This window comes from Echiichthys vipera (genome assembly GCF_963691815.1).
Source record: "Echiichthys vipera genome assembly, chromosome: 4".
In the NCBI taxonomy this organism is placed as follows: Eukaryota; Metazoa; Chordata; class Actinopteri; order Perciformes; family Trachinidae; genus Echiichthys; species Echiichthys vipera.
In genome coordinates, this window is record NC_139829.1 from 32,148,612 (window position 1) to 32,165,852 (window position 17,241).

Here is a 17,241-nt window from a genome sequence, read left to right on the forward strand (position 1 = left end):
ATACACCTGTGTGTCTGTGTGTGTGTGTGTGTGTGTGTGTGTGTGTGTGTGTGTATATATATATATATATGTACCTGTGTATAAACTACTCCTATAGGTGGAAACAACAGCATCAATATCACCTATAATGTGAGGGGGTACGTTTCACGGCAGGGGTGCTGAATACGGCACAACACCAGGTCGGATTCTGACCCGCGGTCCTTTGCGGCATGCTCCCTCTCTCTCTTTTGTGATGGAAACATGGCGAGTGAACGGCCATTTGAGAGGGGGCGTGGCCTGAAACGTCCCGAGCGGCCACATTTCACCCTGATGGAAACACGCCTCTGGTCCACCCCTGGCTTCACTGTGTCCGCACGAGGGCCACCTCTTAATTATTTGACACTTTGTGAGCGTGTGCTGTCCTGTGTATTTCAAGAAAAGTGATTTCCTCAAGATCAGGAGCCCTGGCAGGCGGATAAAAACACAAAACCGAACAGGGGAAACTGCAGAGACAGATGTGCAAACATACATCACACAGGTCCCATTGTGCATTTCACAAACGCACGTGAGCAAACACACATCTCACACACTCCGTCATGGGAGTGCACTGCATTATTGCCTAAAACAATAGAGTCTTTATTTGCTGTAGACACAGCTGAGCAGGGGCAGTAGCTGCTCTGCTGGATTATAGGAATCATCAGCGGGGCCCTTCTTGACCCGGGGCATTGATCCGTGCCTCTCCTTATTGTCCCTGCACAGACCTGGCTGAGTTTGTGTTCCTGGGCCTGTTTCTGGCAGAGATGTCCATGAAGATGTACGGCCTGGGACCCCAGAACTACTTCCACTCCTCATTCAACTGTTTCGACTTTGGGGTGAGTCGCCCTGCTCAGCTGCGGCCGCGTCAGTGCACGGTGGGTTCGTGTGATAACGGGCAGAATAGCATAATGTTTGTGTTTGGGAATTCAAACTGTTCGCAGGTGATCATCGGCAGTATCTTCGAGGTGATCTGGGCTGCCATCAAACCGGGAGCCTCGTTCGGGATCAGCGTCCTGCGGGCCCTGAGACTGCTCCGGATCTTTAAAGTCACCAAGTGAGTCATCAGAAACGTCCGCCCGTGTGTGCTGGGAACGCTGATTACGCCGTCGTTTACGAACGTTTCCATGTGTCTGCGCGTGTGCAGGTACTGGAACTCTCTGAGGAACCTGGTCGTGTCCCTTCTCAACTCCATGAAGTCCATCATCAGCCTGCTCTTCCTCCTCTTCCTCTTCATCGTGGTCTTCGCTCTGCTGGGCATGCAGCTGTTCGGGGGACAGTGAGTCATTTGCAGTGAAACTCATCGACGCTTATTCAGTCAGATCTGAACTCAGAGGTCGGAGGTCGTACGTTAGAATGAATGCAACTCACTGAGGCGTGTGTGTTTGTATTTTTAGTTGGATCTCTTTTAGCTGGTTGGCTAATCTTATACTGACACACATTACATATATATACACATACAATCTGCATACATTGGCTCATATACTACAGTACATATACACACTCGTATATTGTGGGATCAGGGGTTCGATCCCCACCTTCTCCGCATGTCGAAGTGTCCTTGGGCAAGACACTGAACCCTTAATCGCTCCTCGTGCTGCACATGGGTGTGTGAATGTGGTGTGAATGGTTAGATTAGATGGTCTGTAGATGTCCACTGCCATCAGTGTGAATGTCTGTGTGAACGGGTGAATGTGACAAACACTGTGAAAGCGCCTTGAACAGTCAGAAGACTAGAAAGGTGCTTTATAAGTTCAAGTCCAAGAGGAATCAATGAGAACTATTATCTTGTCACAAAATCTGTTTGCCCTTAGAGATGTTGGGACAGTGTAAATGAACAATTACAACAGGGATTAACATAAACATTTTAAACCAAGGACGATCAAAGGGCTCTAAATTGTGATATGGGAGGAAAACTCCCAACCACATGTGATTAAAATAACAATAAAAAAACATCTCACAGGCTCCTGGAACAATATCCATCTACTCTCTGTGGAAGTCTTTAATGAGATCCAGACTAAAGTAAGCTGTCATGGATTTGGAGAAGACAGATTCCTCTTCCTCCTCTATCTGCGTTCCTCACATAGGGGGAGACGTAATTAGGTCCCCGTGGACATATAGGGAAACAAAGTGTCAGCATTAGCACAGCTCGTCCATTTGAGAAGCATAAACACCCAGAGATCAGCCGTAAGGTCACACAGACGCCGCCTCACGTGTAAGATACAGTGTTGTGCTGATGGAGCGGAGGCTACGCTGCTCCGCCCAACACCAGGGGGGGGGGCTGCGGCTGGGGCTGCGGCTGCGGCTGCGTCGGGCCTTTTAAAGCCCCATTACATCTGTTTTCTCCCTGTAGGTTTAATTTTGAAGACGAAACGCCGACAACCAACTTTGACACGTTCCCTGCGGCGATTCTCACCGTCTTCCAGGTAAAGGTCAACTCCCTCATGCCCCCCCCCCCCCCCCTCGCTCTGCATGTGCCCCTGAACTGGACCGTGTCTCCCCTGCAGATCCTAACCGGAGAGGACTGGAATGCTGTCATGTACCACGGGATCGAGTCACAGGGGGGCGTTCACGGGGGGATGTTCTCCTCCATTTACTTCATCGTTCTCACCCTCTTTGGAAACTGTATCCTGCCCCATTGATCAGAACGGCCCCAGCTTAGCGGCTGTCGGGCGGCCTTACAGCGCTGTGAACGAGTTATCCATTCTTTGTTTATCAATCATTTGATCTTTTCCTGAAACCACAAACAACCAGACACACTCCTCAACGTGTTCCTGGCCATCGCTGTTGATAACCTCGCCAATGCACAGGAGCTCACCAAGGTACGGTATTTCTTCACAGCTGGAGACATCCTGTGTTCAAAGCAGTTTACTGAAGAGCATCCATCAATGCACACAGCCTAGCAGGGTATGAGGGGACCTCGGCTTACTGGTGTCATAATACTTTAGTAGATGGGGCTGTTGTAGTACGACTGATTTAATGCCAGAGGGGTGAATTACGAAGTGCGCTGAACATCCCCAGAGTTTCTTTGGATAACCTGGATCGGTAAATACACCTCATCTCATCTCATCTTCAGCCTCTTATCCGGGGTCGGGTCTCAGGGGCAGCAAACGTCCCTTTCCTGGGCCACATTAACCAGCTCTAACTGAGATCTAATGTCTCCACCTGGTCCTGGGTCTTCCCCGAGGCCTCCTCCCAGCTGGACGTGCCTGGAACCTCCCTAGGGAGGCGCCCAGGGTTCATCCTTACCAGATGATCCTGAACCACCTCAACTGGCTCCTTTCAAGGCAAAGGAGCAGCGGCTCTACTCCGAGTTCCTCACGGATGCTGAACTTCTCCCCCTCTCTCTAAGGGAGACTCCAGACCCCCTCCTGAGGAAACACATTTCAGATGCCTCGGGGAAGACCCAGGACCAGGTGGAGAGATTAGATCTCCACACTGGCCTGGGAACGCCTCAGGATCCCCCAGTTAGAGCTGGTTAATGTGGCCCGGGAAAGGGAAGTTTGGGGTCCCCTGCTAAAGCTGCTGCCCCAGCGACCCGACCCCGGATAAGCGGTTGAAGATGAGTGAGCTGACTTTACTTTATTTTGAGCGCAGCTACCACCCTGCGGATCGCACGGCACACCGTAATTTCGCTCAGATTTTCGGAAATCACTAATTGCATACAAGCAAATATGAACCCCGGCACGTCTACAACTGAAACACAGACACACTGCGCAACACCAAGTGCACGTCTTCTCTGTGTAACATTACCAACCTGGATCTCTCATAAAGGAAGTTTTAGCCAAATGGCGACTTTCGTGTCACAGCTGACCCGGGCTTTGAGCGCGACACACCTCGCTAACCCACTAATCCAGCCTCGTAGTTCACCCCACAGGTTAGAAACTCACCATAAGGACATGACAAAGTCACCTGCAGCTCTTAATACCTCACCACTGAAGCAGAGCCTGCTATGCACGCGTGAAGTTGTTGCTTCCTGGTTCGATATTTAGCAGATTTTGACATCGTGGATGTGTCGCGTGAGCTCCTGTGAGATTTTAGAACGAGACCGAGAACGTGTGCACACACCAGCTGAACCCTCCTGGTGCTTTAAATCCCCAGGGATTTTCATATCGATGGTGTTACTGACGGTGTGAATGAAAGGAACCAAAATACTGTGTGTGTGTGTGTGTGTGTGTGTGTGTGTGTGCGTGTGCGTGTGTGTGTGCGTGTGTGTGCACACTCTGTCCAGGATGAAGAGGAGCAAGAGGAGGCCATCAATAAGAAGCTTGCTCTCCAGAAGGCCAAGGAGGTAAAGGAGGTCAGCCCCATGTCCGCCACTAACATGTCCATCACAGCGTAAGTCCACCTCTTATACACACACACACACACACACACACACACACACACACACACACACACACACACACACACACACGAGCATTGTTTGGCACCAACAAACCTTGCTGTACTGCCCACACAAAGACCACCACAGTGTTATATCAGTACATGTTACACCCACCCTGTTCGGTTACTCAGTCCCCAAATGATGTTTGTGTTTGAAGCACGAACCCTAAAACCCTTAGCCTAAAATTGTGAACATCAAATACAAAAGAAAAGGAAAGAAATACAAAACCACTTAAAGCAGAATAATAAAGTATTAATACACACACGAGGGGCAACCCGTGGCTGTACGACAATTCTCCAGGACCTCACAACAATAATAAACGTTCCTCCGGTTGGCAAAAGCCGAAGCGTTCTCCGATGGCGCCGCTAGTAAACAAACTCTTCCTGGTCATGTGACCAGCACAAGGCAGCCGAGAGAACAGAGTCAACGGTTTGAATTACTGGGTGATCTGCACCGAAGTGGAGGTAGAGTTTATTTACACACTTCTATGAATCTACGAGTGAAGTTTCATATTTGTACGTGAGCGTTTTCTCGTCAGATCAGTAAAATAAAGTGACCTTGATGAGTGAAAGCAGTCAGAACGTCATGAACGGTTCAGGTATAACACACAAAGGTGGACCCGATGCAGACACAGACAAAAAGTAAAGTTACAAAACAAACGTTTGATATAATAAACGGACAAACGCAAAAACACTACAGATATACAAACACAAAGACTAACTAAACGAACACGGGAACTACAGGAACAGGAAGACGACGGAAGATCAGGAGACGGGAAACGGAATAGTTTTACCAATGAAGGGTCGACGACGGTCCGGCGCTGCATGCCTGTCAGCTTCAGGTATTTAAGGTGGTGAGGTAATTAGCATAACACGCTGCAGCTTGGGGGGAACGCCTACCGGACCTACACAGAGACGAGGGATGACACATGCAGGGAAACACAGACAGGGGGAGACAAACTCACACATAACGAAAGAGGAGGGAACTGACAGAACCAGATCTTGACACAGAAAGTTCGTGCGAGGCTCAGCCTGAGCGGCTCAGGTGGTGGTTTACGTTAAATATGTAAATGAAGAAGACTTTACGGTAGATTTTGGAGCTTTGGGCCGTAAATGTGCAGCCCTACAACCTAGTCCAGGTTTTCTCTCATTGACACATTGATGCGTGTCGTCCGTTTGATTCAGAGGCTTTAGTTCTGACGTGTGATGACGACAGAACTGCTGAAATAAAGCCTTAAGTCTTCCTCTACACACATTTTTCATCACAAGAAGGATCCTAAACGACCGTTCCTGCAGATCACACACAACACCAACAAAGAGAATATTACGTACAAACAGACTTCCTCTCAAACAACCAATACGTTTCTATCCCATTATATTTTTGACATGTAACCACAACGGGCATGTTTAATATCTAACAAAAGGCTTTACAGACGAAGCAAAGGCAGCTGTTGTAACCACTCCAAAGGCTCATTATGGACTTAATAAATAGAGTTATAGTTAAAGTTATTAAACCAAGTAGCTGGGACCTCACATGCAGTGTTTAATTCTTGTTTGAATATGTTTCTGTTTGTTCCGAACAATCTACTGTACACTGTTAACTCTCCTTTACCATTTAAGCTTCTGTTTGTATGTATTCTGTAACAAACTGTGTTATTATGCATATTTTCATGTGTGTGCAAAGAGAATGTGTAACAGAAACACGGGAGTGCTGCTCTGGAGACATACGTGATCTCATGGGTGCATTAATCCTCAGCGAGGACAATGACACGGTTCATGCAGAGTTAGAGTTCATTTTAAATTAGCTGCATTTCAGGACAACGTCCAATGACGTCAAAAGTTATGAGTAAGTTTGCATTTTTGTTTTCTTAAACCATGAAGGAGGGTCATTTAGTCAAAGGACAGTTAACATGAATGGCAATGACCTTAACTTCTTTCATTCTGGTCTTTAAAAGTTGCGCACTCCCACTGTTCCTCCGCCCCGTGCCCCGTGCTTTAGGGTCCTTGTCCCCCCCTCCAGGCCCGTTTGTACTCACACTACCTGGGCCTCGGAGAATGCTTCTTGCTGCCTATACGTCATCACGCCGTAACACGTCACACGCATTGATGACGTCATGGCGATGCGTGGCTTTGTTTCCAGATCTTTCCGTAGACCTCAGAGTTTTTGTGCGTCTTGTCGACTGTTTTTGAATCTTTTCATCGACCAAATCTGCAGTAAACACTCCACCTCCGCATCACACCAACGTGAACCTTTCACCTCCATTGTTTGAAATGTCCGAGCATGACCTCTCCCAAACGGGCCGTGGACGGCAAGCGTACCGCTCCTAGGCGCCTTACGGTTGCACTCCAATGGGAGCCTTCCAGACCATTTGGCTCCCATTGGTCAATTCCTATGCAGGCCCTTACGGCTGATCGATCTTTTTGCGATTCATATTGTGTAGCTCGGACTACAGGACCATAATCGACGTATAAACGATGTAAATAACAGTTACAAATATTCGAAATCGTGGACCAAGCTTTAAATATTCAGACAAATATCCTTCAGCTTCACCCGTGACGTTGTTGTGTATCCAGAGCAGCTTTACCTCTACAAATATCCACACAATTGGCTTTTTGCATCATTACTCCAAGTAAATGTTTGCCTGTTGATAGATCGTTGGTATTTCTGTTGCTCAGTTTAGCTTCAAAACTGGATAAACTGCCTCTATGGCAGTGAAAATGTCCCTGACAGTCCATCTGTGTTACATTTCCTCTCCGGCTGAGTCTCAGTCTTAGTCTTTTCACTGCCGATTGCCCTGAAATGTGACGGGAGACTTTAGGACAAAGAGAAGAATATGGTGTCTGGCTGTTATCTGACTTCATCCTTTACGGTGTTCCCTCTCCCCACTTTTGTTTTCTGCATGTGCAGTTTTCTAACACGCAGTCGAGGTAACGCGCACTCTAGCAGCTCATCCATCTGCAGCGTTAACTCACTGTGAGTTATAACCTCTCTGTTACAATTTCTAAATCCTCCCGTCACTCTTCCCTCATCCTCCCTCCTCTACTGTCTAACCCTGTCTTCTTCTGGTGTTATCGTGTCATTCTTGTGTGTGAAATGTCCAAAACAACATGACAGCTCCTCTGTGATCACCCCTCCTGATAGAGCTGCGTGAGTGTTTCACTATTTCCATACCCGTCCTCTGTTGTTATTGTGCGTCTGTGATTGACAAGCGTCTGTATTGGTGATCATGGCGTCTGACTGTGTGTAACTGTGATCACTGCACCGCTCCTTGTGTGGGTTTTAAGAAAGTACATTTCATTGTTCATACTGTGTTTGATTGTAAGTATTTATTGTATGTTATTACCAGTGTTGGGCAGTAACTTGTAATGTTAATGCATTACAGTAATCACTTCCTTTACCAGTAACAAGTAGTGTAATTAATGTAGTTAATAATATTACAGTTATGTGCCTAAAACAAAAAGTTAGAGCCCCTGACTCCCTGAGTTTGAGCAGGATTCCCACACATCCTGGGAAACCAGAAAAAACGTTTTCTAGTCACGCGGGTACAAGCGGCCGAAATGTGTTTCCTCAGGAGGGGGTCTGGAGTCTCCCTTAGAGAGAGGGGGAGAAGTTCAGCATCCGTGAGGAACTCGGAGTAGAGCCGCTGCTCCTTTGCGTTGAAAGGAGCCAGTTGAGGTGGTTCAGGATCATCTGGTAAGGATGAACCCTGGGCGCCTCCCTAGGGAGGTGTTCCACGCACGTCCAGCTGGGAGGAGGCCTCGGGGGAAGACCCAGGACCAGGTGGAGAGATTAGATCTCCACACTGGCCTGGGAACGCCTCAGGATCCCCCAGTTAGAGCTGGTTAATGTGGCCCGGGAAAGGGAAGTTTGGGGTCCCCTGCTAAAGCTGCTGCCCCCGAGACCCGACCCCGGATAAGAGGCTGAAGATGAGATTAGATGAGAGATGGAAAACTACGGAAACCCTGAAAGGCAAGATGAAAAAGAGGCATTGTTGGTCAAAACCTTAGTTTGTCTCTGAGATGAACTCAAAGGCTTGATTAGGCGAGAAAGTCCTGCTGAGTGAAGCTTGGTGCACCGTGCGAAGGGAAGTGAAAGTTCAGCCAAATGCAGCAAAAACAACCTTCTTGGTTAAAGGTTGAATATGGAGAATGAGCAGAACAGCTCCATCTAGTGTTTCAAGATCGTCGTCGCAACAATAAAATATAACTCCAGCACTGGGGTTGCCAGGTTGGTCAGACCCGGCCCACTAGCTCCAGGAGACCGGAGTCTGTTTGAGCCTGTTTGAACCCGTCCCCTCCAGAAAATCACAGCATCAAAACAAGGATTAAAGGAGCTTGACTGACAGTTAGCATTAGCCGTTAGCATTAGCCGTTCCAGCTAAGTGCAGATGAAAGTGATGTTAGCATCAAGGAGCAGCGTAGCCATGTGGGCGTGCGTTTGAATGGCGTTCCTCTCCTTTCTCTCAGTCCATGGAGTGAATGCTCGGCCTATAGTGACTCTGGTTGTTGCCCATCTCCGCTCACTCAGCTGCTGGGACAAAGAACGCCCCCTTCACTGAGGCTCCCAAGCAGCTGCAGGATTGGCTAACTCCATTTCACCCAGTGCCAGCCTACAGTAGCTGCACCCGACAACAGACAACCCTGGCAACCAGCAATGCCCAACGCTATTGGCTGCTACCATGGAAACAAAACATGACAAAAAGTTATTATCAGGGTCGGCTGTAGGCACAGTGGTTAGAGCAGTCGCCTCATGTAAAAAGGCGGAAGGTCCTCGAGGCAGAGGCCGTCGGTTCGACTCCGACCTGCGGCCCTTTGCTGCAAAAATATATAGCTTTCAATAAAGATTCTACATATTCAACCTCTAAATGATAAGAGAAGAGCTAGAGAATGATCAGGCCAAACACCCCACAGATCTTTAGCACTGGAGCACTACAGGTATCTTTGTTTCCTGTTCCCATTATAAAAATGTTTCTTTTGGGTTTTGTTATTATTTTGCATCTGTACTGTACATGTTTCTCCCCGTCAGTTTGCTGAAGCCTGTTTGCCCCCTCTGTGCTTTTGTCTGTAACCTGTTTCTGTCCCTTTGAAGTTCCTTCTCTCCCTCTGTTTGTTGCGTCCTCTTTGTGTTTGTAGGAGTTATGTCTGCACCCCAGTCCATCACTACCTGAGGTAAAGCCAACCGCTTGCTAGCGAGGTGGTTGATGATGATGATCACATGCTCAGACACATACTCCATCATGCTCTCATTATTGGCATTGTTGAAAACAGAACCACATAAATAGATTCTGTTCATTCAGTGCGTCCAGCCCCATCGTGTCCATCGTGTCCATCGTGTCCATCCACCTAGCAGGAGTAGAAAGAGGGTAGTGTAGTGTGATTGCACTTGAAGTTGTGCACATATAGACGGTGAGTATGAAGAATGCTTTTGGGAACGTGAGATGCAGTTACAACAGAGTGAGTCGTCTGATGAAATGCTTCCTGAAGAGATGTTAGCACTATTTTTATTTCACACAGTGTCTAAAGTGCATGCGTTCAGCTATTTCAAAGGGCTATATTGCACACAGCCATTGACAGGAAGAAAAGTAGCATGTTAAAGCATGGTGATAGTGCCATGCTTGGCCTTTGTTCAGACATATCCATGGACCAGCTCCCTCCACAGTAGGCCTTGATAAATGGACCCAGTGGTTTGCTGTGTTGAAGGCTACATTGCATCTTGGTCATACCGTAAATCATGCAGCATGTAGGGACTCTGTGTGCCATCCTGAGGTGTACAATGAAATATACTACCATTAAGTATAAAGTACATACATACTGAATGTGTCACGCCTCAAATGAAACCATGCCTGTCAGTGTATCCATTGAAAATGCTTATATCCTTTGTATAAATGACAAACTGTTAAGTGCCCTGACATCAAAGTGTTATTTCAGCAGTGTTTTATATGGTGTATCAGTCTCAGTGGTTTTGATTTGTCTCGTTCTTCTGCTCTTCCCTTAGTAAGGAGCAGCAGAAGTCAATGAAGACGATATCAGTGTGGGAGCAGAGGGCCAACCAGCTGAGGAGGCGGAACCAGGCGAGCTGCGAGGCCCTCTACAGCGAGCTGGAGCTTGAGGAGCGTCTCCATCTGTCCTCGGGCATCCACATCCGGCCCGACATGAAGACCCACCGCGACAGGCCGCTGGTTGTTGAGCCCCGCGATGGGCCTTTGCTGGGCGGCCACCAGCACCACCATCATGAGCCTGGCATGCCAGAGGAGGACGAGACCGCTGATGACCCTCTTCCTCCTGTGCCTCACCAGCCCCGCCACCACCACCGCCACAGAGACAGGGATCGGGCCAGAACGAGAGAGGAGACGAATGATAACAGTGGCACCAGTAAGGATGGGTGCCCCCACGTCCATCACAGCCGCTCCAAAGACTACGACGGCAGCCGGGGCAAAGAGGGGAAGAGCGAGCGGTCCCGAAGCCGGGAGGGAGGCAAGAGACATCACCATCAGAGCTCAGTGGACGACAGCGGGGGTGGAGGCGTCACGAACGAGAGGGAGCATCGGCATCATCATTCACACCGGCAGTCCCGAGGGGGAAACGGGATAGTGAACGGCGGGGGGAGGGGAGAGCGAAGACCCCGCCACAAAGATGGGCGTTCTTCTAACAGGGATGGGGACAGGAATTCCAGAGGGGACAGTGGTGTCAACGGAGAGAGGAGAAGACATCGGACTCATGGATCCAGGGGCCAATCCACGGTTGAAGGAGAGGAGACCAATGAGAGAGAGAAGACCCACGGTCACAGGTCAAAATCTAAACTTCTGCTTATGATCAATACAGTTGCTCTTCTTACTGCCTCTGTGGTTCTTTGTCTCTGTGTTCAAGTGTGTTTGAGTCTTAATGAAACAATACCTTTAAAGGTTGAATATGGAGAATGAGCAGAACACCGGAGTCCTGGTACGGGAGACCGGAGTCTGTTTGAGCCTGTTTGAACCCGTCCCCTCCGGCATATCACACCTTAAAAACAAGGATGCCGTTTCTGTTCTAGGGACCGGTTTGGTGATTTAGAGGGGGAGTCCCTCACCCTCTCCCCCCAGCAGGGCTCTGAGCGACCAGAGGACTCGGACAACCAGAGGAACGTCAGGAGAACGAGCCAAACCCCCGTCCAAATTCCTCCTGTGATGATCACCTCCCCACCCAGAGACACCGCCCTCATACAAAGTCAGTACCAACGACACACACCATTTGACTTCCATAGCAGCCGTTACGTTGAAGGTCTGTTTCCATAACCACACACAGTTAAATCAGTGCGGTATGCAGAGTACAGACGAGATATACTTTACTGAGAAGAGAACAAGGTGAGGAACATCGTAGACACGTGTGTAAACAGCACACACTGCACATATGCAGTACCATGATCCTAACCTGACTCCTCCAGATGGATTGATGTAAATGCTGAAGACAGAGGATGTTTAGGAGTCAAATGTGAGCGCCACGATGCTCGCCTGCATTGCCGTAATCAAACTATCTCTCTTTTCAGTTAACAGCATCGACTGTGAGACCATCCCCATGAATGAGAAGACCCTGGGGGATCTAGGTCAAAGCGGACCCAAACCCATCCTGCCCTACAGTTCCATGTTCATCTTTGGACAGACTAATCCGTGAGTCCCCTCAACCTCCTGCACCCACTTCCTCACCTCCCTGTGCAACTTCCCACATACTGCAGGAGTTAGACTATGGAGCGACTGGGTGATATTAGCTCTTTTATTTCACATCTATATCTATTAAGTCATCATATTAATACCAGGAATCACCAAACCCACGCCACAGAGAGCGCTGAAGTCTTGAAAGCCTGTTCAGAGTGTCCCCTCTCTTTAAAACACTCTTTTAATAAACTCTGGGTCCACTAACTACGTTGTTGGTGCTTTGTCTTCTCATGCTGCTGTGCTGTTATTTTGAACAGTATTAGGGCACACTCACACTTTCCATCTGTACCATGCCCAAACAGGTTTAACAGGTAAAGTCTGGTTCCTTTGACCAGTGTGAGTGCAACCGTACAGCGTCTAGGAGCGGCACAATTGCCGTCCACGGCCCGTTTGGGAGAGGTGGGCTTTTGTAAAGCACGTTTGCACGTGTACGAGCACGAGCGTGCGCACGTGTACGAGCACGAGCGTGCGCACGTGTACGAGCACAAGGCCTACGACGGTTCTGAGGTCATTTCCTGTGCGCCTGTTGGGACGTAGAAAAAAGAAGGAGGGACCATGCGCGGACATTTCAAACAATGGCGGTGAAAGGTTCACGTTGGTGTGATGCAGAGGTGGAGTGTTTACTGCAGATTTGGTCGGTGAAAAGATTCAAAAACAGTCGACAAGACGCACAAAAACTCAGAGGTCTACGGAAAGATTTGTAAACAAAGCCACGCATCGCCATGACGTCACCAATGCGTGTGACGTGTTACGGCGTGATGACGTATAGGCAGCAAGAAGCATTCTCCGAGGCCCAGGTAGTGTGAGTACAAACGGGCCTGGAGGGGGGGACAAGGACCCTAAAGCACGGGGCACGGGACGGAGGGACAGTGGGAGTGCGCCCTTAGTGGTTAAAAAAGATGTTTTGATGCCTTCACCGCGCGGCCCCGAGCTTATCGTGTTAGCTGCGTCCTTGAAAATAAAAATCTCGATGGCTTATCTGATGCCCAGATTTTCTGAAAAAGCCCCAGGGATGATTTTAACGCCATATTACGCTTTAAGCTGCGTGTGCAGGACGTTGGCCACTGCAATTGTGAACTGCATTCCCAATTCCCTATTTACTTGTATGAAGAACCATTTGGTGTCATTGTCAGCTTTAATGCTTCTCTGTCTCTCTCTCTCTCTCTCTCTCTCCTCAGGGTGAGACGGTTGTGTCACTACATCGTGACTCTGCGTTATTTCGAGATGTCCATTCTGGTCGTCATTGCCATGAGCAGTATCGCTCTGGCAGCAGAGGACCCCGTCCAGGCGAACGCCCCGCGCAACAACGTGAGACACACACACCAGACACTTCATACACGAACACAAGCACAATGTCTCTACTTGTCAGATGTCTCAGCTCTGATGAAGTCTCTCTTTCACAGGTTCTCAAATATCTGGACTACGCCTTCACTGGTGTTTTCACTTTTGAAATGGTGATCAAGGTAAGAATGCAGATAATACACATTAAAAGGTATTTAACTATAATTCATCAGACTTTAGTTGCTGACTCATTAATATTTCTCCTTCCTGAAAGTGCTTAAAGTTGTACTCCGTAAGATTTTTTATCTGTTTAATTGCCTTTTAACTTCCTCTCTATCACAGAGTGAGTTAAAACAATGGTGGTTGATCATGTGACCCACTGATGAAAGCACTTGTTGCCTTTTTGTATTCCCACCTGTGTGTCTGTGGAAACGTTCCCTCCCTAAATGTAAATAAGACGCCATGTTAGTGACGCTGCTGACGGCGGTTGGTGTGTCGGCGGAGATCGTCACCAACGGCTATGTTGCGTTCACTTGTAATCGGAAATTGGGAACTTCCAACTTCTAAATCAGGCTTGTAGTAAAGGATCATGTAAACGGTAAATGGACTTGTACTTATAAAGCGCCTTTCTAGTCTTCTGACTACTCAAGGAGCTTTCACAGTGTTTGTCACATTCATCCGTTCACACAGACATTCACACTGATGGCAGTGGGCATCTACAGACCATCTAATCTAACCATTCACACCACATTTACACACCCATGTGCAGCACGGGGAGCAATTCAGGGTTCAGTGTCTTGCCCAAGGACACTTCGACATGTGGAAGTGGGGATCGAACCTCCAATCTCTCCAATGGAGGTCGACCCACTCTGCCTCTGAGCCACCGTCGCCCATGTGTGTGTATGGATTTAAGAGGGGAACATATAGGGGACGGACCAGAAGTAGAGAGGTGAATGTGTGTCAATAAAATCTACAACAGTGCAAAAAAAAAAAGGTCAGCTGGTTGAAAAGGCCGTTTTGGACGGAGGCTAGTTCAGGGTTAGAGGTGACAGTTAGGGTCATAGTTAGGGCGTAGTGTTAGGGTCTATATAGACCTAATGGCCAGGGAATTTGGCAGTGATTGTAACAGAGTGAAAAATAAAAGACCCTTTTAAGAGCGTGAAGCAGGTGAAAGCTGCAGTGGAGTGAACTGACCCGTCTCGTCTGGACTCAATCAAGTCTTAGCAACGTCCGCTGGTCAAGCCACTAAGCTGTCAGCTGGTTGAAAAGGCCGTTTTGGACGAGGGCTCAACGAGTGTGTGAGAGAGACGGAGGGAGAGGGTCGAGCCAGCAATACAATGAATAAGGAGAGTGAGCGCCGTAATCCAGAACAAAGCAGTGAATCAGGGAAATAAAACAGTATTTTTCGTCTTTTTATCAAAACTAGAACGGCAGCTTTTCCCCTTTTGTTAAGAAAAAACGGAAGAAACTAATTCTGTCTTTGTGTTTTAAGATGGTGGACCTCGGACTGTTGCTTCATCCTGGCGCGTACTTCAGAGACCTGTGGAACATTCTGGATTTCATAGTGGTCAGTGGAGCGCTGGTGGCTTTTGCATTTTCGTAAGTTCATTAACTCCTCCTGTTTTTCTCTCACAGAGTAAGATGTGTCCGATCTGTAAATAGTTCAAGCTGAAGTCGGTGACTTTGTTTTGATATTTGCTGAAACTGTCACTGCGTCCTGACGGCACAATGAGACGGACGATCTGTGGAGAACGTCCTGTCACGTCTGCTCCTAATGTCATGTGCTAGATCCACTGCGTCTTACTGAGATCCAATCAGAGCAGGGGAGTCTCTGACATCCATGTTCTGTCTCTGTATTGCATATATCTGACAAAGACATTATCAGAAACATATTTTAGTGAACTGTTTAGCTGGAAAATGAGAAATCTGGGTGGTGGGCGGGGCTTGGTTTTGGCTCGACTTGCTCACAAACTCCCCTTTGACAGCTAAACAGTACGTTACAATGTGTGTCTATAGACATGGGGTCCGCAACCCCCGGCTCTTGGGCCTCATGCGGCTCTTCAGCCCTTTTTCAGTGGCTCCTGCAGCTTTGCTAAAAAATAACATGGAAATAAATAACATGGGTTTTTTTTGCACAGTGGACGATCTTTCAAAGGGAACACCTGTTATTTTGGAGTTCAAGGTGATTTTCAATAAAATATTACGTGAAACTTAAATATGCGTCACATCCTTCGTCCATGGGTTTCTCCATCTAGCGGCATCTCCATTAGTGCGGTAGCTTCATGAGGTAAAGGTTTGTGTCATTCAAATTCAGTTGGTTTCCAAAGTTAAAGTTTCCCAGAATTGCACAGGTTCTTCCCGACATCCGTCACATCGTTGTCAAAAGTAACGCTGCATAGAAAGTACAGGTAAAATTCAGATGCCACGGCAGCAACGGTGTCTTGCTATCCGGTACTTCCCCAGATTCGTCTGTACAGTAACAGAGATGATCAGCGCTGCCTAGTTTCACTCTTGATCCGAGTTCGGAGCAGTCGTTGACTCTGTCAGAGACTCCCCTGCTCTGATTGGTTTTTCTTCTTTGGGCGCACTGGAGACTGGATTTAGTGACAGTTTCAGCGAATATGAATAAAAAATGCATTTTTCATAGAAAGTTACCAACTTCAACTTTAACCCTGATCGTCTGATTTGGCGATGACTGGTGGTCTGAACCGGTGTGTGTCAGGGGTTGTACAGTAAATCCCAAACTTCTGTTATGAACCATGTGTGATGTGAACACCAGCACACACGAGCAGCAGAAGACAAACCTCCGAACAGGAGCGGGTGAGAGGTGGAACGAAAACCCTGAACAAATCCTGGAAGAGAGGAAGGAGTGTGTGTGTGTGTGTGTATGTGTGTGTGTGTGTGTGTGTGTGTGTGTGTGTGTGTGTGTGTGAGTCTTGTGCTTGTGTGCACTGTGTATTGACCTGATCCTCTCCTTGTTTCTGTGCTGGGATCATTTTGAAGGAGCTTCATGGGGTAATGCCTCCTCTACCTCTCTCATCATGCCTGTCTGTGTCCTTCTAATCGTGCGAGTATGTGAGAAAACACATACGCACGTACACCCGCATCGCCACAACGAGCCATTTCCTCACATATTCAGTCTTACGTCTTGTATTTATCATCCTGTTACAGGCCTTTAAAGAATGCCTGGATACTTTTTAACTCTATTTTCTACAAGATAATATCGTTAGTGCTAAATTTGCCTATGGGATTATATTTACACCTCAAATCTGAGAGGATGATTGGACACGCAAAAGTCTAGGTCTTAGCTGAAAAACCTCCTCCTGACCCGGTTTGATCGAAATTGAAGTTACCACGGTGATACAGCCACGCTAAAAGAGAGCGACTTGCGTGTCACAGCTGACCCAGACTTTGAGTGCATCGCTTCTCGCTAACGCACTAATCCAGCTTCGTAGTGCACCCCGCTGACCTTCAACATCACCTGTATTTTCCTCTAAAAGACTGTAAGACGTTAGGATATGGAGTGAAATTGCTTGTGCGGATGGGTGTTTTTTGCAGTTGGCACTGTCTGGGACACGCCCATCCTGTCATCCATTACACATCCTCCCGTACTCGACCCTCATGTGCTTGGCTAAAGGTCCATGCTCTCCTCTGTTATAGAGGGGCATGTCATCTGCGTGTTCGTCATCAACATCTTCCCCGAGCCTGTAAAGAAAAGGTGTTCTCATCAGCACTTTGCCTCGCCGCAGCTCTGCTTGGACTGTAACGATGCCATCAGATCCTCATTCTCCATCATGGATTCTCCGAGGCCGGCTAATGTAACAAGCACGCTGCTGCTGGAGGGCATGAGTACGTCTCGGGGAATATCGATCGT

At 48.0% G+C, this 17,241-nt stretch overlaps 1 protein-coding gene across 1 annotated transcript in view; it reads left to right on the forward strand.

The window, feature by feature from the left end:
• The window catches only part of cacna1ba (calcium channel, voltage-dependent, N type, alpha 1B subunit, a), a gene marked incomplete at both ends in the record, with an annotated part of 105,907 nt that overhangs the window by 55,325 nt on the left and 33,341 nt on the right, over positions 1-17,241 (forward strand). Inside the window, 15 exons of the mRNA XM_083912970.1 lie at positions 739-851; positions 957-1,069; positions 1,160-1,291; positions 2,366-2,438; positions 2,520-2,637; positions 2,767-2,834; positions 4,244-4,350; positions 7,307-7,372; positions 9,532-9,567; positions 10,394-11,185; positions 11,429-11,601; positions 11,921-12,041; positions 13,265-13,394; positions 13,490-13,549; positions 14,860-14,966. Coding sequence (XP_083769096.1) covers positions 739-851; positions 957-1,069; positions 1,160-1,291; positions 2,366-2,438; positions 2,520-2,637; positions 2,767-2,834; positions 4,244-4,350; positions 7,307-7,372; positions 9,532-9,567; positions 10,394-11,185; positions 11,429-11,601; positions 11,921-12,041; positions 13,265-13,394; positions 13,490-13,549; positions 14,860-14,966 — 2,209 coding nt within the window. The remainder of the gene's footprint in view (positions 1-738; positions 852-956; positions 1,070-1,159; positions 1,292-2,365; positions 2,439-2,519; positions 2,638-2,766; positions 2,835-4,243; positions 4,351-7,306; positions 7,373-9,531; positions 9,568-10,393; positions 11,186-11,428; positions 11,602-11,920; positions 12,042-13,264; positions 13,395-13,489; positions 13,550-14,859; positions 14,967-17,241) is intronic.